This window comes from Physeter macrocephalus, chromosome 11, assembly GCF_002837175.3.
Source record: "Physeter macrocephalus isolate SW-GA chromosome 11, ASM283717v5, whole genome shotgun sequence".
NCBI classification, from domain to species: Eukaryota; Metazoa; Chordata; class Mammalia; order Artiodactyla; family Physeteridae; genus Physeter; species Physeter macrocephalus.
This window is the reverse complement of record NC_041224.1, coordinates 11,883,666-11,904,454: the sequence shown is the minus strand read 5'-3', so window position 1 is coordinate 11,904,454 and position 20,789 is coordinate 11,883,666. Positions and strand designations below refer to the sequence as shown.

Sequence of the window (20,789 nt, the reverse complement as noted above, 5' to 3'; positions counted from 1 at the left end):
ACATTAGAAGGAGACTTGGACGCACAACCAATAGCTGTAGGACAAGCAGAACGTGGCAAGTGCCATGACAAAGATAAGGATGTGCCTTGGTGCTGTGAAAACAATCCAGCAGTTCCTTCAAATACTAAACACAGAGTCACCGTGTGACCCGGCAATTCCACTCCCAGGTATATAACCAGGAGAACTGAGAATATGTGTTCGTGCAAAAACCTGTACATGACTATTCAGAGCAGCATCAGTCATACTAGCCAGAAAGTGGAAACAAGCCAATAGCCATCATCTGATGGGCAGATAAACAAAATGTGGTCTATCCATACAGCGGAATACTGTTCACCCATAAAAAGGAATAAAGTACTGATTCATGCTACAACATGGACAGACCCGGAAAACGCCATGCTAAGGGAAAGATGCCAGACACAACAGGCCAACACACTGGAGGATTCCATTCATCTGCAATACGCGGAACAGGCGAATCCATAGCGACAGAGGGATGAGTTGTTGCTGGGGGCCGGGGGGATGGGAAACCGCGAGTCAATCCTAATGGGCGTGAGGGTTTTTTTGGAGGTGAAGAAAATATTCTGCAAGTAGACAGTGGTGATGGTTGCACGACCTTGTGAATTATACACTTTAAAATGGTGAATCGTATGGTGATATGCATTATATCTCAAAAATAAATAAATAAATAAAGCAAGAAAAAAAAAAAAAAAAAGAATTCCCCTTGGGGGTTTAAAGTTGGAAGAAAAATCTGTACCAAGTTGGGGGAGGGAGGATCTGGTCCTGTGTGTGAGCCAGGACTGAAGGGAGGAAACCTGACTTGGGTAAATCCTGCAAAACCACATCCCAGGGAAACTTAACTTTCTTTTTTTTTTTTTCTCGGTATGCGGGCCTCTCACTGTTGTGGCCCTTCCCGTTGCGGAGCACGGGCTCCGGACGCGCAGGCTCAGCGGCCACGGCTCACGGGCCCAGCCGCTCCGCGGCACGTGGGATCCTCCCGGACCGGGGCGCGAACCCGCGTCCCCCGCATCGGCAGGCGGACTCTCAACCGCTGCGCCACCAGGGAAGCCCAACCTTCTTTACCAGAGATCCCTTCACCCAAGGGCACAGGGCACCTAATGGCCAGGAAAGAAGAAGCAGGTTGCTGGTGCCTGCAGGGAACAGCTCACCTCCAGACTTTGGCTTTGCCCTCCCCGCCTCTCTAGGTACAGACCTGGACCACACTGCTCCCTTCAAGAGCTCACACAGAGCCTGAAGGCATTTCCTTGGCCCTGAAAACCTCTGTGCTGTCTGCCTCGGGGGGCTCTGAGCTGCAGTCACCTGTGATTGGTCTCTCGAGATGCGTGTGACCGTTACAGGACGTTTTGAAACGTTTCTTGCCTATAGCATTTGGTGCTTCCAAACATCAGGCATCTGCTCTAGCAAACTCTCCCGCAAACCCTATTTCATATACGAGAAAAGATGATTTCTTGTAATGACTATGATGAGACGTGGGTGGTAGAGACACCTGCAAGGGCTTCCTGGGCGGGAAGCGGCAGAGACGCCTCAGACCTGCAGGCAGATGGTACATTACCCATCAGAGAGGGGATGCTGACTCTGCTGTCTTGTGTTGTGATAAGTAGAGAGAAGGGAACATCTCACTCGACCTGGGAGAGGCCGGAACACTTCCGAGCGCAGAGAACAACCACACCGGCCATTAACGGATAGAAGACAAAAGCTTGCGGAGAGAACAGTAAAGGAAAAACAGCGCAGACAAGCACAGAGCAGGTAAAACGCCAGACTCCTTCAGAGAATAACAAACTGCCCAGGGTGACCAGACCGTGAGAAACGTAGGGAGAAGCGGCTGTGTTCTGTTTAGTCTAAACTTGATCCTGAGGACATCAAATGCCTTTAGGCAGACATATAACGTAGTTAGACAGATATATATATACAGGCACACCTCGGAGATGTTGCGGGTTCAGTTCCAGACCACCCCAATAAAGAGAATATCGCAATAAAGGAAGGCACATCAATGTCCTGGTTTCCGAATGCATACAGACGTCATGTTTATATTATACTGTAGTCTATTAAGTGTGCAATAGCATCATGTCTAAAAAACAACAGATATACCTTAATTTAAAAGTGCTTTATTGCTAAAAAGTGCTAACCATCATCTGAGCCTTCAGTGAGGTGTAATCTTTTTGCAAGAGTAACACGAAAATCACAGATCACCATAACAGATAATAATGAAAAACTTGAAATACTGGGAGAATTACCAAAATGTGACACAAACACTAAATGAGCAAATGTTCTTGGGAAAATGGTGCCGATGGACTTGCTCTATGTAGAGTTGCCACAAACCTCCAATTTGCAAGAAATGCAATATCTGCAAAGTGCAATAAAGTGAAGTACAATAAGATGAAGTCTGCCTGAAAATATATATAGATGTATAAATATACATCCATATATAAAGACATATATCTAATATATACATATGAAAAATTATTATATTATAAAAATAATATAAATATATATTTAAAATACATTTTAAGACACTAATGGTCAGTAATGCAAAGGGCGTTTTGAAGGGGTCAGACTGAGCTGGCCAGAGGCCGCTGCAGTAGCCCTGAACTCTTGCAAAAGGCCTGAGCTATAGAGGTGGAAATAATTAAGATGTGAAATCACAGTCTTTAGTGGATGGATGACACTTCATATAGCTAAATTTGTTCCTACCTGCTGCCAAAGGTAAAGGGTACTCTCCTTTTGCTGTGGTTCCCTGTTGCCCAGTATGTACTCCCTTCCATGCAAGGGAAAAAAACCCCCACATCCTCCAGGAACTACTGTCAAGGATGAGAAAAGAAATCTACTCCCAAATCTCATAAGAACGCGTATGCAAACAAAACCACGCGTGGACATGTAGTAAAGAAATTATTTTTTAGTTTCAAATTTTAAAAATATTTTAGAAGAGGGTTCCGATTCTTCTCTCCTCCTCACTCAATTACCTGAAATACCAGAAGTGCACCTTCAAAAATATGCGTGAAAACAACAGTATACTCTGTTGTTCACAGCAGACCAGTCTAAATTTTGCTCACGTTTTCTGTTAGATTCTAGTTAAGAGGATCTTGTTATGTTGACAGGGCAAGCAGAGAAAAAGAAAGACATGGGAGAGTCCTTGAAAATTATTCGGTCTAATTGATTTAGTTTCAGAAACTAGAGATTTGGGCTCAGAAAGCTGTGATGGGCCCCCACGTGTGGGCAGAGCTCGGGGAGGGCAGGCCTAGAACCCAGGCATCTTCAAGCCTCGTCCAAAACTCTTTGAGTTAAACTACATTTTTTTTAAACCATTATTTACTCATTTGAGAAGAATGGATATTATGAAAATGGTTGCCTTTTTCTCAAATGATCATGTTAACAAAGTCAAAACAAATGTAATTAAAGTACAGTCCGTCCTTATTTGTGGGTTCAGTATTTGCAAATGTGCCTACTTGCTAAAGGTTATTTGTAACCCCAAGTCAATACTTGTGATGCTTTCTACGTGCACGTACAGAGGGGCCAAAAGTCTGAGTCTCCTCCCAGCTGAGGTCGACCAAGGCGACGGACGCTCCGCCTTCTCGTTTCAGCTCTCACACCATAAGCATCCTTCCTGCAATCAATGTAGTGCCAAGTTTTTGCATTCTTGTGCTTTTTGTTGGTGATTTCCCTGCTTCAGACAGCCCCTGAGTGCTGGCCCAAAGTGCTGTCCAGTGTTTCTAACCGCAGGAGGCTGGGATGTGCCTTATTACACGTTAGACAAGCTTCCCTTAGCCATGAGTTACGCTGCTGTCGGCCATGAGTTCAGCGTTAATGAACCAACAATGTATACTGAGTCAGGTATCTTGCAACAGAAACACACATCAAACAAGGAGATGTACTGATCAGTGGGTGGAAACGTGACCAGAGGCTCTCAGGAACCTAACCCTGCCCTTCCTCCCGGGAGCAAATGGCTCAGGATTCACGAACTCAGCGTTCACGGTGACTCTGCAGAACGTAACTCCTGTGACGGTGAGGACCAGTGGTATTTTGTGCTGCTGCCCCGCCCCCACCCCAGCAAAGGTGGAGCTGAGGTGTCTGGATACCGTTTAGACTTCCCCCAGGGTTCTTTCCAGTGATTTCTCAGTGTGAAAAATGGGGGAGGGCAAACATTTTCTTTAGCAAGAACCTAACACGGACCACCTTTCTTATCGAGCTGGCCTCCCCAGGGTTCTGACCCAGGCCCACTCCCCTCCACTCTCTGGGTGAGATCGTTGCTCTGAGCCTCCCTTAAAAGCTGTCGATGACCCGAAACTCCACCTCCACCTCCACCACCTTTGCCTGAGCCCCAAGCCTGGAGAGAGGGGTGCACACAGGAGGGAGGAAGAGGGCTTCTTTCAGCCGACGGCATTAATCAATCAGGTCAACGTGAGGGCACCGCAAGGTGGCGGGTCTCCCAAGCCCACCGCCTGTCTGTTACTCCATCCACTCCATCACCGGCCAGAAGCCCGAGACTCAACTTACATTTATTCTACTTTGTCCCTTCCCTCACACCTCTCCCACCCATTCTCCAAGGCTTTCTGGATTTTGCCTGCTAAATATTTCTCAGGTTTATCTCCTTTTCGCTAACATTTTGCTAAAGGATTTCCTGAGTTGTACCTATTTCAATTCCACTTTCCATAGCCCTCAAAGCAGTGGTCCCAAACTACAGTGAACATTTTTATCCATAAATACCCTGGGGGCGGGGTAGGAGTTACTTGTGGAAAGGCAGATTCCTGGGTCAATCTGCCCAGTCTGACTGGTTGAGTCCTGGAATCTGGACCTTTTTACAAGCACCTTCTGATGCTAATATCCATTCCTCCTCAAGACTCGGCTCCCCTCTCAGCCTCTCCAGGAAGCCTTCCTTCATTCGCTCACCTAGGCCGGTGAACAGGCCCCCAGCATCCCCGTAGGCACCTAAATCTATCAGAGCATCGATCCCATCAGGAGGAATCGGGTTCTGTGGCTGGCTTCATAAGTAAACGATGAAGTCCCTATAGGGGCGAGTGCTGCGTCTTTAGATCTGTATCCTCAGTGGCCAGGGTAGCGCCTGGCACACAGTAGCCACTCAATAAGTGTACGTTGAACTTAAAGAGAATTTTGTGGCTGAGGGTAGATGCTGGGGCTGGAAAAGACGGGCACAGTCACGCTCAGCTCCCATGTGCCCCAGAGGCAGCAGGGACCCTGATGGGGCGTGTCCAGTGGCACACAGGTGAGCTCTAACGTTGGCATTTTTGCCAGGCACTGTGTTAGATGCTACACGCTTATCAAGCCCCTACTATGTTGTAGGTACTGTAAGCTAGTGCACCTACATTAACTACTTTTTACTCAGAACCACTCTACTAGGTGGTGTCAGCTCCCTTTTGCAGAGACTGGCATCAAAGCCAGAAGGGCTCAAGCACAGACGGGGAGCCAGAACCCAGGTCCAAAGGCCATGCTTCTCCCACATGCTACACGCTTATCAAGCCCCTACTATGTTGTAGGTACTGTAAGCTAGTGCACCTACATTAACTACTTTTTACTCAGAACCACTCTACTAGGTGGTGTCAGCTCCCTTTTGCAGAGACTGGCATCAAAGCCAGAAGGGCTCAAGCACAGACGGGGAGCCAGAACCCAGGTCCAAAGGCCATGCTTCTCCCGCCCGCCCCCCCCCCCCCCCCCGCCCCGCCAGCCTCACAGCAATAGTGCAGGCAGGTAACGTGGTCCGGGCGCTAGATGGAGCCTGAAGTGAGGGGCCTGAAGCGGCACCGTCTGCTGCTTCCCACCTACTCCACCCCCAGCTGAACCCATGTCAGGGACCGTCCTAGCCCCTTGTGGTAGACCGGCTGCTCTGCAGTGGTGAATGGTAATGTGCTACTGTGATTTATAATAAGTTATATGTATTTGGTCTTGGTCTCATTCCTGCCTCACAGCTCCTAAAACCCTTGGAATTTCCTAAGTGATAAGGGCAATAAAGGTATCTTTTGTTATTTATAACAAGCCACTTACCACGGGAGTTTCAGTTAATAGTCATTTAGGTATCTTTTGTTATTTATAACAAGCCACTTACCATGGGAGTTTCAGTTAATAAAGTAATTTTTGGAAGGCCCCTAGATAACCCAAGGATGGGGGCTGGTTGCCAGGGGAAACAACCATGTGATTAGAGGGTTGGAACTTTCGGTCTCAACGCCCCTGAGCTCCAGGGAGGAAAGGAGAGAGGGCTGGAGGTTGAATAAATCACTAATGGCCAATGATTTAATCAGTCATGCCTACCTAATGAAGTTTCCATAAAAAACCAAAAGGATGGGGTTTGGTGAGCCTCTTGGTTGGTGAACACTTGGGAGGTGCTGGGAGGGTGGTACACCTGGAGGGGATGGAAGCTCCACACCCCTTCCCACAGACCTCGCCCTACGCGTCTCTTCCATCCAGCTGTTCCTTTAACAGCCTTTGTAATAAACCGGCAATCTAGTAAGTACCCAGCTGGTGTCACAGAATCCGCAAATTGCTGGATGTGTGGAAAAACGCCCACATGTTTGGTGATCAGACAAGCCAGAAGTGGAGTAGAGTGTTGAGAGGGGAAGAAACACACAGCAGAGTTCTTCCTGAGCAGGTGAGAGGTGGGAAAGAGAAAGACAGTCTCGCCATCATTCCCCACCTTTCGGCCAGCCTTGCTCTCAGACCCCGAAGCAAGACGAGGAAGCCCCATTTCAGAGCACTGCCCCAATCCCATCAGCTGGTTATGATCAGTGAGGTACAAGCGGAACGCTGGGGAAATGAGTTCCATTAAACGGATAGTAACGTACAACCAGCTTCATACCGGGATCCCACCTCTCCTGCACATAAGGGGCCCCAAAAGCTAAGGCAGAGAATGAACAAGTATTTTCCTGATTGTCTGACTTAACCCTTAACACTCACAAAATTGTTTCTATGTCTGACTCCATCCCTAGGCTGGCTATGAACCCTGTTGTAAAGAAAGGTTAAGACCACCTTACCGGGCAACCGGATTGGCTTCCACGGGGCAGAGTTTGGCACGTAGGCGTGCTTCGTGGCGGTGACAATCAGCTGACTGCCCAGCTTATACTGGAATTTGAGGAAGGCGACGCCATCTGTCCCCGAGGTGCCAGAGGCGATGGAGACCTGGTTGGTGAAAATCTCAATGAGGGCATCGGGGACAGGCTGATGGGTGCTGGCGTCACTGATGTGGACCTTCAGGGTGACCTCTGGAAGAAGGACAGAGCAACAAAGAACAGTGGCTATTAACTGGGCAGCTCCAACAGTGATTCTGCTATAACCACGATAGGTAGTAGGAAGTGGGATGTGCTAAGAAAATCTCGATCTACATCCAAAATATAAATCATTTTAGCCGGGAATGTTCTCTTCTTAGAGGTCCCTTTTTTACTTTACGTGATTTCTTACCTTCCTCAAAACCACTGCCCATAACAAACTGCTTTCCCCCTGGCTCCTCCCGGCTCTCACACCAACAAGTAATTGAGAGAAAATGTCTATCCCTTTAAACAAACACAATGCTCTTTCATCCTGCCCAGCACTGCTGGCAAACACAGCCTAGGCAAGGCTCGGGCTGCTACAGAAAGACCCTGTAGGTGCTAAGATTTGCAGCAAAATTCTTCAATGGTCCTGGTGAACACGGATGTGTAGAGCTCAGGGTTGCTGTGCTAGCAATCATGAAGACGTTACTGAAAAGGGGTCACAAATACCTTTACAAGGGAGGACCCGAACAGTGGAGAAGGTCAGAAGAAGAAGAAAAATAAAAGTAAACATTTGAAAAGGTGGCTGAAGTTGAGTTAGTAGTATTGGCAAAACCAGAAAACGGATGTGGGAAATGGACAGCTCCAAATTAACGGTAAAAATTACACTGGAATGGATACTTTTCATTGATTCATGCAAGAGACGTATATTGAACTGTTACCCCACACCTAGAATCATGAGCAACTGTGCACTACTACAGTGGTGAAGGGAAGGGAGTAGACAGGTAAGTGGTATGCCCGGGGGGCATCTGGTGGGGGCACTTACAGAACAGCACAGGCAAAGGCCCAGAGGCAAGAGAAAGCCCTGCTTCCTGGAGAAAAGGAAACAGGAAATAGGTTCTGAAAGCTGGAGGGGAAGTGTGAGGGGTACAAAGCCCAGGGAAAGACAAGGCTCGAGAGGCCAACAGGGGCCAGATCAGATATGGCTTTATAAGTGACCTAAAAGGATCGTTCTTTATCCTAAGGGTGACCTAAAAGGATCGTTCTTTATCTTTTATCGTTCTTTATGTTGATCGCTCTTCCACCTTGGTAACTTGCTGGAAATCAAATTTATGCGTGGAAACACCTGGTTTTGGATGAAGGATGGACTCGGGGATTGGCAAGACTGGAGACCGAGCATCTAGTTAAGAGATTTCTGTAATACCCCATCAAGAGATGGTGGTGGACCACGGTGGACATCAGTGAAAGGATGCCGATTCCGGATATATTCTAGAACGATCAGTGCATTCTGCTCCAAGAAACCCCTTTTGCTCAGGCATGAAGGGAGTAAATGGTAGCCAGTGACCTAAGTTCACTAGCCACTTAGAGGCACTACTTGCCATACACTGTGAGCTGCCTCAGCTCTGAAAGCCTTACTCGTGATTTGGGAGAGGCAGATGGGACAAGGAACCGGTGAGCAGGGAGGCTCATGTTTAAAGAACCACTGGAGAACCGCTGGCTCAGTGGAGAGACCACTGGGGAGGTCAAGGCTGGCTGGGGGCAACCTGAGAGTGAGGGGAGGAGGCGTCCAAGCTAGCCCCACGGGAACTGCCCAGCGTGCATCTCTAGAGTTCCAGGAAATTCACACTCTAGGTCTGACCCTCGGCTCTACCAAGCTCTAGCCACATGGCCTTGGGCAAGTTACTTATGGTTTCCAGGTCTCGGTCTCCTCATCTATAAATGGGGGATGATAACGACATAAATCTCAGCCTAATTACAAACACAAGCGAGAGCCATTACGTTATTCCAGTCACTATGCGTGAAAGCATTCGGTCACAGTGCCTGAGGGTCCGAGGACAGGGCACACAGTGAGGAGAGCTGGAGGGGAAAAGGGTATGAAACTAAGTGGAGGGATGAGACATCCTTCTCGGGGGCTAATAACTCAGTATCCCAAGCTCTTCCCCAACTGGGGCCACTACACTGACTAGAACTTCTTTTGGTTCGAGAACTTCCACCTTGGTAACTTGCTGGCGATCTTATGATGCGAAAGCAACCTTTTCAATACTGCAAATTTCACTTAGTCGATCATTTTCTCACCCTTTTTTCACATACCGATAAGATAGGCTGGGAGCCGGGTCCCTTTAGCAGAATGACTGCACCTGGACAAACGTCTCCTTGAGCAACAGAATAGAAAGAAACTACAGGGCTTCCCCGGTGGCGCAGTGGTTGAGAGTCCGCCTGCCGATGCAGGGGACACGGGTTCGTGCCCCGGTCCGGGAAGATCCCACGTGCCGCGGAGCAACTAAGCCCGTGCGCCACAACTACTGAGCCTGCGCTCTAGAGCCTGCGAGCCACAACTACTGAAGCCCACGCACCGCAACCACTGAAGCCCGTGTGCCTAGAGCCCGTGCTCCGCTACAAGAGAAGCCACTGCGATGAGAAGCCCCGCGCACAGCAGCAAAGAGTAGCCCCCGCTTGCCGCAACTAGAGAAAGCCCGCGCGCAACGACGAAGACCCAACACAGCCAAAAATAAATAAGTAAATAAAGAAAATGCCTTAAAAATAAAAAAGCCAATTGATGAAACCATTTGTGGAAAGAAAAGAAAAAACCTAAAAACCTTGTAGAGAAAAAAAGTGCTACAGAAATTGAACCTGGTTACTTCATGCTACAGGAAGAGAAAACTGCCAAAAGAGGGATAAAACCAACATCCAGAAAATCAAGGATATGGCATTTACGAAACATATTTAGTTGATTCCTTCCAATCTTATCATTGTTAACTTACTGCAGGTTTGCAATATGTACAGACACACATTTGTTTTCTGATTGAACCGGGGTCTTCCTTGTCCCCGGGTGGTATGGGAAGTTATAAATGAATTAACGTACGCACAGCAGAAATCCTCTCAAACAGGGCAAGTGGGAAGGTGGCTTTGTAGCGATGCGGTGATGATCTATGTAATCTTATGGTAATGCAGCATTTTCTAACAACTGGGATTACGAGGTTTCTGCTTTCTCTTACCTGTTTGCTGAGAAGGCAAAAGCAGCTGAGATTTGGAAAAAGCTAAAGGATTTGTGAATGAACACAAGAAAGGAGTTCTCCGATAACCAACGTCCTAGATTCTACCACTTGAATTGCTTCTAAAACGGGAAGCCTAGTTTATGTTCTGCAATTGTAGTCCTTGGAAGAGGTTATGTAGCTACTCCTTTCGGTGTGCTAGGATGTGAAAACATGTCACTATCGTTAAGAAATTATTACAGACCACCGGGGTATCATATTTTTAAAACTTTTGCAATTTGCTTTATTCATATGACAGTACAGCATGACCAGTCCTCTTGTTCAGTGGTTCTATAGCTAGTTCATTTTTTTAGAAATGGCCTTTATCTTTTAGAGCAGTTTCAGGTTCACAGCAAAACTGAGTGGAAGTCACAGAAATGTCTCACTGGGGTATCATTTTTATAGAAATACTTATATTATCCATTCAACAGCAAATAAAATGATTCCCACAAAATGGCAACCAGGGGAGTGACCTTACGACGGGGGTAGAGCACTATTAACTATTTATTCATCTCATCTTTGCAGATACAAGGACGCCCCTATACATGGCCACAGACCTAAATATGCATTAAGATCCACTCCTGGGCGTATATCCGGAGAAAACTCTAATTCGAAAAGATACACGCACCCTAATGTTCACAGCAGCACTATTCACAATAACCAAGACTTTGAAGCAACCTAAGTGTCCCTCGACAGATGAATGGATAAAGAAGATGTGTTACATATATACAATGGGATATTACTCAGCCATAAAAAAGAATGAAATAATGCCATTTGCAGCAACCTAGATGGATGGACCTAGAGATTATCATACTCAGTGAAGTAAGTCAGAAAAAGAAAGACAGATACCATATGATATCACTTATATGTGGAATCCAAAATATGGCACAAATGAATTTATCTACAAAACAGAAACAGACTCACAGACATAGAGAACAGACTTATGGTTACCAAAGGGGAAGGTTGGGGGGGGGAGGATCAATTAGGAGTTTAATAATAAATTAATAAATTAGGCATTAGCAGATACAAGCTACTATATACAAAATAGATAAGCAACAAGGGCCTACTGTATAACACAGGGAACTATACTCAATATCCTGTAATAAACCATAATGGAAAAGAATATGAAGAAGAATATATATATATGTATACATATATATATATATGACTGAACCACTTTGCTGTACAGCAGAGGCCTACTGTATAACACAGGGAACTATATTCAATATCCTGTAATAAACCATAATGGAAAAGAATATGAAGAAGAATATATATATGTATGTATACATATATATATATATATGACTGAGCCACTTTGCTGTACAGCAGAGATTAACACAACCTTGTAAATCAACTATACTTCAAAATAAAAAAAAAATAAGATGCACTATGTTTCTTTGTTGGTCACGACAGCTGATGTATCCTACGGAGATGGGGCACCTGATTACTAATTTGAAGCTGGGACATTATTCTTTTACCCTCTACCCTGAACATCCATCACCAAGTTCTGCTGATTCTGATTCCAGAATATAGATCTCAAAGCCGGCCTTCCTCTCCCATCCCTTGTTAACACTGCCCTACCTCAGGCCGTGGAAATCTATCACCCAGACTGCTGTTCAGCCTCTTCACAGAAATTGCCACTGTCTTAAGACCTGATCCCTGAGCTCCCACCGAAGCCAGTATTTCAGGGAGCCACCTGAAATACTGATCTCACCACTTCCTGTCCCCCTTCAAACCCAACAGCACTCCCCACCAAAGGTGGCCGAGGGCCAGATGTGGCCAGCTGCCTGTTCTGTGTGGTCCATAAGCCAAGAATGCTTTTTCCACTTGTAAATGATTGGGGGAGAAATAAATTCAAAAGAATAATAGTGAAATGAAAATTACCTGGAACTTGAATTTGTGTGCATAAATAAAGTTTCATTGGAACACAGCCACGCCCAGTGATGTACATATCGTCCAAGGTGGTTTCTGTGTTTCGATGGTGGAGTTTAGAAGTTTTGACAGAGGCCTAAGGCCTGCAAAGCCTGAACTATTTTACTTTTGGCCCTGTAAAGAAAAATCTGCCCACCCCTGCCCTACACGATCCATTTGAAGGCACCCAAGGTCCTCCACAACCCAGTTCCACCTGGTCCCCACAAACCACAGGCCCCAGACACTGTCCCCTGCGTTTCCTGCTTTAGGAAACGCCGGTGTCCAACTTCGCTTTCCTGTTGCGAATGCCCGTTCATCCTTTCAAAGTCCTGGTTAAGGTTTATTCTAGAAACTGCTCCCAACTCACCGACTGCTCTCCACACTGGGTTAGAGGCCCCTCAGCCGGGTCCTCAGCACTGCACACACCGAGACTGTTCCCTCTCTGTCTCCTTCTCAGTCCGTTTTTATTGCACACCAACCATGTGGGTAGACAGCGGTGAACGGACCCCCAACTCTGAGGCGCTCTTGGCTTTAGACGTTAAATAAATAAAGAGCAGCTATAATTCCAAACTGGGAGAAATGCCTCCAAGGAAAGCTGGGTACCACAGGACAGCAGGATGCAGAAGCGCCGAATTTCAACCGCGAAGGCCTTTCAGGGAGGTGTCGCGTAAGCTCAGGCCTGAAGGATGCACAGGAACCCGCCAGGCAAGGGGGCGCAGGCGGGGCTACAAACACCTGGAGGTGAGAATGACCTGGTTGCTTAAACGGAGTTAGGACCAACGTGGAGGGAAATCCTGGAGAACAGCCAATTGTCTCCTAAGACTGCAGTGTGGGAGCCACCGGCCACAGGTGGGTGTGTCAATTTAAGTTTACATTCATCACAATGAAATTCAATTAGAAATTGAGCTCCTTGGATACACCAGGCACCTTCCAAGTCCTCAACAGCCATGTGTGGCCAGTGGCTCCCATACCGGACAGCACAGAGAGAACATTTCCACCAACACGGAAACTTCTACCCGACGGCACTGATGATGTATTACAAACGCTCACCTCAGAGTCTGAGTCAAGAGACCCAGGGTATCTGGGTGGCTCAACAAACTCCCAAGGAAAGCACGTCAAGTGTGATTCTGCAGCCCGCCTGGATCTGACCTTGACTCGAGGCCCCTGCAGTGACTTTCAGGCTCCATATGTGTTCTCCACCCCACAGCCACACTACCTCCCAGACTTGGCTCCTACATGGCTCCCACCCCCAATTCAAGGAGCTGCAAGGGGGCAGGCTCTTTGGGCTGTTTCTTTCCTTGGCAACCTCCCCCCACAAACCCATTCCCCGGGGCTCCCTCCCTCACCTCCTGAGCCTCTGCTTAAATGAGGCCTTGACTGACCACTAGTTATTTCTTTTAAACGTTTATTATGGAAATGTTAGAACACACATAAAAGTAGAAAAAACAGTATGAGGATCCCCCCAGCATTGATAAGCTTCAAATATCAACTTTCTACCATTCTTGTCTCATCTGTCCCCCTCCTCTCCCCCTTCCCCCTCCTCCCCCTTCTCTCCCCTCCCTCCCCTCCCCTCCCCCTTCCCTTCCCTTTCCTCCTTCCTTTCGTACTTCTTTCCTTCCCTTCCTCATTTTTTTTTTTTCTGAAACATTTTGAACCATATCCCAGACATCATAACATTAGGTCACATTATTTCCCCATAAATACTTCAGTTTACAACAGATGAGGATTTTTTTAAAAAATACCCCAAATGCCATTAACAGACCCAGTTTATAGAACAACCTCTTTATATTGTCTCACACCCAGCAAATATTCAATTTTCTCTGTTTAAAAACAATCGTTTTTACAATTCTGACCATCCTCTCTAAAATGTCAATCCCAACATCTCCCTGAACTTCTGATATTATCATGCTCTGCCTTTTCTTTTATGCATTACACTTATCGATTCTAACATGTTTCTAATTTATATGTGTATTAACTGTCTGACTCTTCTGGGACATAAACTTTGAGAGAGCTGTTTTGTCTGTTTCTCTTCCCTTCTTTATTCATGTATCCCAAGCACACAGAATAGTCTCTGGCACATAGGCCCTCAATATCTATGTTGAATGAATTACTAACACTAACAAGCATTTCTGGGTATCATCTGGTATATGGCCTAAATATACCTGTTTCTTGTTGTTGTTCCATTGATTTCTTATTCATTATTGTTTTATTATTATTACTATTAACTAATTTATTTTGTTTTGGCTGTGCCGCATGGCTTGCAGGATCTTAGTTCCCCCACCAGGGATTGAACCCAGGGCCAAGGTAGTGAAAGCACTGAGTCCTAACTACTGGGCCACCAGGGAACTCCCCCTCATTATTTTTTTAAATAGAAACTATCAAAATTCATTTGAGGAGCATTAATCAATCCAGATAACTAATTAATTGTACTTAATCGGAAAATATTTATTGATCAGCTACTATGTGCTTGGTATTATACTAGGGACTGTGGAAGATGAAAAAGAGAAGAAAAAAAGCCCAGATGTTTGGTCAAACATTATCCTGAGTGTGTCTGGGAGGGTGTTTCTGGAGGAGATGAACATTTAGCTAAGCAAAGCAGCTCACCCTCCCCCATGTGGGTGGGGCTCGTCCAATCAGTTGAAAGCCTGAAGAGAACAAAAAGACTGACCTTTCCCAGAGTAAAGGGAGACTTCCTCCTGCCTGCCAGCCTTTGAACTGGAACATCGGCTTTTTCCTGCTTTCAGACTTGAGCTGAAATTTCGGCTCTTCCTGGATGTCAAGCCTGCCAGCCTTTGAACTAGAACTTACACCATCAGCTCTCCCGGGCATCCAGCTTGCTGACTCACCCTGTAAACCTTGGGACTTGTCTCCATAATCATGGGAGCCAATTCCTCGGAATAAATCTCTTCCTAAATGTCCGTGCACCCTATTGGTTCTGTTTCTCTGGAGAACCCTGACTACCACAGTCCCCCCATCAGGGGTTCCAATTCTGCAGCGTGGTGGGTGGACCCGTGGGTGTGTGGCTCAGACCTCTTCTGGCGTCACACCTCCACTAGAATTCAGAACTCCTTTGCTCCTGGCAGGTTTGAAGAGTTTGACTCTGCAGGCACGAACCAGTCCATTTTCGAAGAGCACCTGCTTGGTGGGTAGAGCGCTAAACATTATCTTTTAGCCCAGCACGATCTTCTCGTCATCTCCTTTCTATCTGCCACAGACTTCGAACTCAATGCGACGAGTCTGTTTCAGACTGCTGGCTGCAGCGGAGGCACCCACACAGCAACTTAGAGCAAACGTAACGGCAGGGCCAAGAGGAAGGAATCGCAGTGCATCATCCTGCACAGGTGCAGTTGAACAGAACTGCCTGCAGACACGGGGAGGCCATGCAGCAGGCATGCCTTGTCTTCTGCCCTTTCATCTTCAACTAATAATTCACGGCTTTAGTTATTTTTCTACAAATGACAGAAGCCAGTTATTTCATAACTTCTCACGCAGACTCCAAAACCAGCACTCTCCATCTCTCCAACAGCCACCTGCTGACAGGTGCTACCCCGGATCACAGCGCCCTCTGTGGCTGTCACTTGGGAGCACAGCTGAGAGGACCACCCTCGCCGGCGGACTGAGCAGCCTCCGTGCCTTGGTTTCAAATCTATTCGAACCCACTCTGGCTCCTCATGGAAGGGAAAGTGAAGCCTGTGGGCTCCATCTTTTTTTGTTTGTTTGTTTCTTTCTTTCTGTGAAGTTTTTGGCTCTCTCTGACCATTTTCCATGCCTTTTTGTATTCCCTCAAATTGGCCTTGGTTCTGGGATTTTAATTTTTTTCTTTCCTTTTGGTGTTTAGAGCTGTTGGTTTCCACAGCAACCCACCTCGCTGGGAACCCAGCGTTTGCTGGGTTGGCCACCGGGCTCTGTGGAAAGAAAGTCCATTTCCACCAGCAGATCAAGCAAAGGCTTTGATCCCAAGCTGCCTGGACCCCCAGGGAAAGCAGCAGAAAAGCAAGTCACTCGACTCAGCCTCCAGCACTGTAATTAGTTGTATTTAACCCAAATTCAGGGGAGTCGCAACGGATTTCCATCTCTTCAGTCAAAATATAAAAAATTACCTGCTCATTTAAAAACATTTTCTGAATGGGAGGTTACTGTTAAAATGTTACCAGACCTTTGCTCTAAGAGCTCCTGCCCTGTATCACTTGGTGCTAACGTTGAACAGTATCTGCACACATGGAGGTGCCCGTCCTCATACGGCAATTACAGGCACGTCCTGAGTTGCCCAACGTGTTAAGGGGAAGCTTTCTGTCCAGTTATTTTACTTCCTTTAGAAACACGAGAGGTTGATCTTGCTTTGTAATCTGATGAAAGGAGAACGCACTTTGTTACACTAGTGTTTTCTGATAATTTATCTTCTCTGGTCTCATAGAGTGCCTATGCATCTTATATATTGTTCAATTTTATTTCCTTTCCAAAATTAGTGAAGCACATATCCTTCAAGCAAATGATGTTTTCTAAAAAAGACCTATCTATAATAGTATATAGATTGTATAATATTAGCTATCATCTATAATACTGTGCATTATATAATCTGTATTAACATATAATGTATTATTAATACATTAGTTATCGATACATTATATTAATATAGTATATAGATATATTATTATATGATAACAATATAGCAATATTAATAATCACATTATATATTAATTATATAATTATATTAGGTATTAATACATCATGCATTATATACTAACATTAGTTATATTCTGTATTATATAAATTAACATATAGTGTACTACAGAATATTATATAAATATTATGACATATTCCTATATTGATATATTATCTATTATATATAATAAAATATACAATATAGCTCAGTAAAAATCTGCTACAATTTGTACATCCTAGGACTCCCTTATACCCAGTTTCTAGCTGCACTAAAGCATCTGGCAATTTTTGTGTATTTTCATCCTAAAAATAATATTCAGTTTGGTATTCTGTGAAGAAGAGAAGGGACAAATGCAGGCAAGTGTCGGGGGACACATGTGCTGGCACGAGGCCCTCCTAGCACCCCTGATGTTCCCCTCAGCACCTGTGCTCTATTTAATCACCTTTGGCTCCTGACCGTACCAAGCCCTGCCCTAAAACCTCTCTATCAAGCTGCGGTCACAATATCGGATACAGAATTCCCACCCACATGAGGCTTTCCTTGTAAAAGTGTCCCTTAGTTTTCAGTGCAGGACTGTGATCTCCGCACTTCCATTTGAATTTCTACCCACTTGAAAAAGCATATGAGATGTGTTTGCTGCGGCAGCCCTGGGAACTCAGGATCTCATTTTGTGCCTTTCTGTGTTCTCCAGTTGCTGGCAACCGAGTCCTACCTGAACTTCATGAAAGGACGGCTCCGTGGTGACTCATGGTCACTGCTTCCGTTTGGAACACGGCCGAGAGCCCTGCGTGAGCAGCCAGCGAGTGCTGTCCCCCGGCGCCCTCCCGCTGGCCGCCCGCCGTCCGCAGGGCACGCGCTTTGAGCTTACTCACCATCACTCTCTCTGCAGGCTCTGCACACGAACATTCACCTCAACCCCTTGTGTCTGTCCCTCCCAAACAGGAACTTCCGTCTTGGCAGGGCTGCTAGGATCTCTGGGGCCATAAATCAGTGGATGCCTCCCCGCTTCCCATAAGATCACACTGACGATCATCTTGTTAACCACGCTTTCTAACCAACATCGTCAAGTTGCCAAGAATGTCGAAACACACAATAAACATTCATCACAGAAGTACAGCAATTAAAGAAGCTCTGATAAATGCATACAGGATACATGATATACACATGTATGACATGTATGACATGTATGACATCGACCTTCTGCTTTTTTCTAGTGACCGGATGCCTTCTTCTCCCCACAGGAAACACTCTATAATGGAAACAGAAAATGCAATACTCAAATGCCACCGACATTCTACAACTTTTTGGATAAGGATGCTGTTAAGTTTATCTATTCACCAATAAGTTAAATGGCAGAAGTCACTCTCTGTTATTGCACCTGGTACAAAATGAGGCTGGTTCCACATACAGGTTATGGTATAAAAGCAACTATAAAGTGATTACACTCTTGCCACTAATCAAGGGGTTATTTAGGTTAAACATCCCAGGATAACCTGAAAACCATTGCTGGATATACCTGATTGAACGGTACAACTTATGTATATAACCAAGTGCTCCCAAGCAAAATAATTTCACAGTGTTTCTATGATCTCACCTAAAAAATTATCTGACAGCAAATGCCACTGACACAATCCCACTTTTTAAAAAATGGCAGCAGGAATCATGTAGATTTCACTTTAAAGTACGATATGAAAATATGATTGCTTGTCTTGGGGGAAACTTCTCTGAAAAAAATTCAAATCAATTTAAAATAAAAGAAAGCTTTAACTCTTCAAAAGTAATTAGAATTGAAGCAGTTACTGAACATCAGAATGATGCTAAACATAGCTAAAAAGAAAAGCTGTGGTTCCAACTTTAAAGAACTTTTCCAGAAAAATCAATGCATATGTATAAACCTAACAATTTCCTTGTTTTACTCAGATATGGGAAAGTATGTAACTACTATAACAGGAAAATGTAAATACGGTAAATGTTTCTCTAAGCTTTGCACAATCTCCGTCACAATTAAACAAGAGAATAATGATGAGGCAATACTGCGTTGAAAGAGGACCCACAAGTATTTGTAAGGAAATTACCATAGAAACCACTTGAAGATGACTTCAGTTTTGTTGGTATTTTAAACTTTCCACAGAGGCATAAAAGTTCCCTTAAGAGAATTTAGAAGAATCCAGCAACCGTGAAGTTAATCAGCAATATTAAGCATGTCTATAAAATTTACATACACACATCAACCAAGCTTTAAAGATGTGTTGGAAGATGCTTGTGGATAGGTTGCCAAGGGAACCTGGTGGAGGAAAAATTCTGCGTGTGTGTGTGTGTGTGTGTGTGTGTGTCTTTCCAGATCTCTTTATATTGATGTGTTGGAAGATGCTTGTGGATAGGTTGCCAAGGGAACCTGGTGGAGGAAAAATTCTGCGTGTGTGTGTGTGTGTGTGTGTGTGTGTGTGTGTGTGTGTGTCTTTCCAGATCTCCTTATATTTACAGATATGCATTTTTAATAGTTTGTCCAGAGCTTGGTCAAGAGCAAAATTACATGGCATTTCTTTTGAATCAGAAGGCTTCAGATGTTTATTATTAAAAAAAATGTTTTTTAGCAAGTCATTTCTCTCTCTAGGAAGAGACCAGTTAGAAAGTGCTAAATGGAGCTGGCTGGGAGAAAGCTGACATTAAGTACTTTTAGAATTTAAAAAAGGGGCAAAAAAGGCAAGCAGAAGAGGCTCACTGGAAGGCTGTGAATGGCCCAAGTGTGTGAGGCTCGCTGGTACTTGAAGTACATGAGAGAAAGATAAAGGTCCTTGAAGCAGCTGTAGTGAGAGCAGTGGTTATCTTTCCAAAGAAAGAGATATTTAACAAGCTACAGTGAGCCTATTATTAACATCTTCTTTTCAGAACTGTAAATGGAAAGTAACCTTTAAAAATTGTACAAAAATTAAAAATTAAAAAAAAAATAAAATAAAATATTTTTAAAATGCTATATACCCATAAAATTTTTTCTTCTCTGCTTCAGAAGAAGCTTAATTATCTAGGGCACTTTAGGGTCTTCCAGGTGAACACCCCTGACTCCCAGGGCGTGTGTACAGAACGCATGGCGCACAGCCACAACCTATCTGGGGTGGGCTTCCAGGCTCCTCGCTTAGGAGCTGTGTGGTCTCAGTCAAGTCCATCAGCCTCCTTGAGCCTCCGTTTCTTCATCCATAAAACAGGGGTTCCAACTGCCTTGAAAACACTGTAGGATTCGCAGGAGGAGGACGGGGATGATGTCTTAAGGCGTCTGTGGGCACAAGGTCAGTCCTCATCTTGCCTCCTTGCCAGTATCCCTCTGACTTCACCTGGTGAAACAAAATCTCAAAACCACCCCTCGCAGCCCTTCCTCCTGCAAAAGCCTCTCGATGGAAGAAAAATTAAAAAGGGAAGACTGTGTTTTTCAGAGCACAGGGCTTGGGGCTCTGACCACCTGGATTTGAGTGTCATCTCTCCACTTACTGCTTTGCGCTCTTAACTGGAGTTTTCCTGTCTGGAAAAAAATGGGGGTGATGTCCCCCATAACCATCTCAGAGAGCTGTCGTGAGACAGTAAGGGTAAGGCGCTGGCACGCAGCATAGCACACAGTGAGGGTTTAATGAGCTTCCCCTCTCCCGACATTTGACTCTGAAACAAGGATCATCGAGGGTCTTCGGGAAGTTTATAAAGGCCCTCCTGAAAAGGTCCATGCAAGGAGCCAACCACAGCTGAGTACGGTTCACAGAAGACTCCCTTTCTCTTTCACACCCACCGCTGACAATTCCCAAGGTGACAGGGAGCTGGAGGGGTGGCAGAAGCCATTGTCAGGCTCTGCCGAACATGAATTCTCCCTGGGCTCTTGCATTTCTGCGCACTTCGCGAGCCAGGCGCCGACTACCCTGGTTGTGGACTCTCTCTTCAAGGATGTTTGTTTAAATGCTGGAGAGGGTGTGGAGAAAAGGGAACCCTCCCGCACTG

General features: G+C 45.4%; 1 protein-coding gene across 1 annotated transcript in view; it reads right to left on the bottom strand.

Annotated features, from left to right (window-relative positions):
• Nucleotides 1–20,789, bottom strand: part of FAM171A1 (family with sequence similarity 171 member A1) — a 129,913-nt gene that overhangs the window by 52,638 nt on the left and 56,486 nt on the right. Inside the window, exon 2 of the mRNA XM_024116393.2 lies at nucleotides 6,993–7,220. Within this exon, the coding sequence (XP_023972161.1) occupies nucleotides 6,993–7,220 (228 nt within the window). The remainder of the gene's footprint in view (nucleotides 1–6,992; nucleotides 7,221–20,789) is intronic.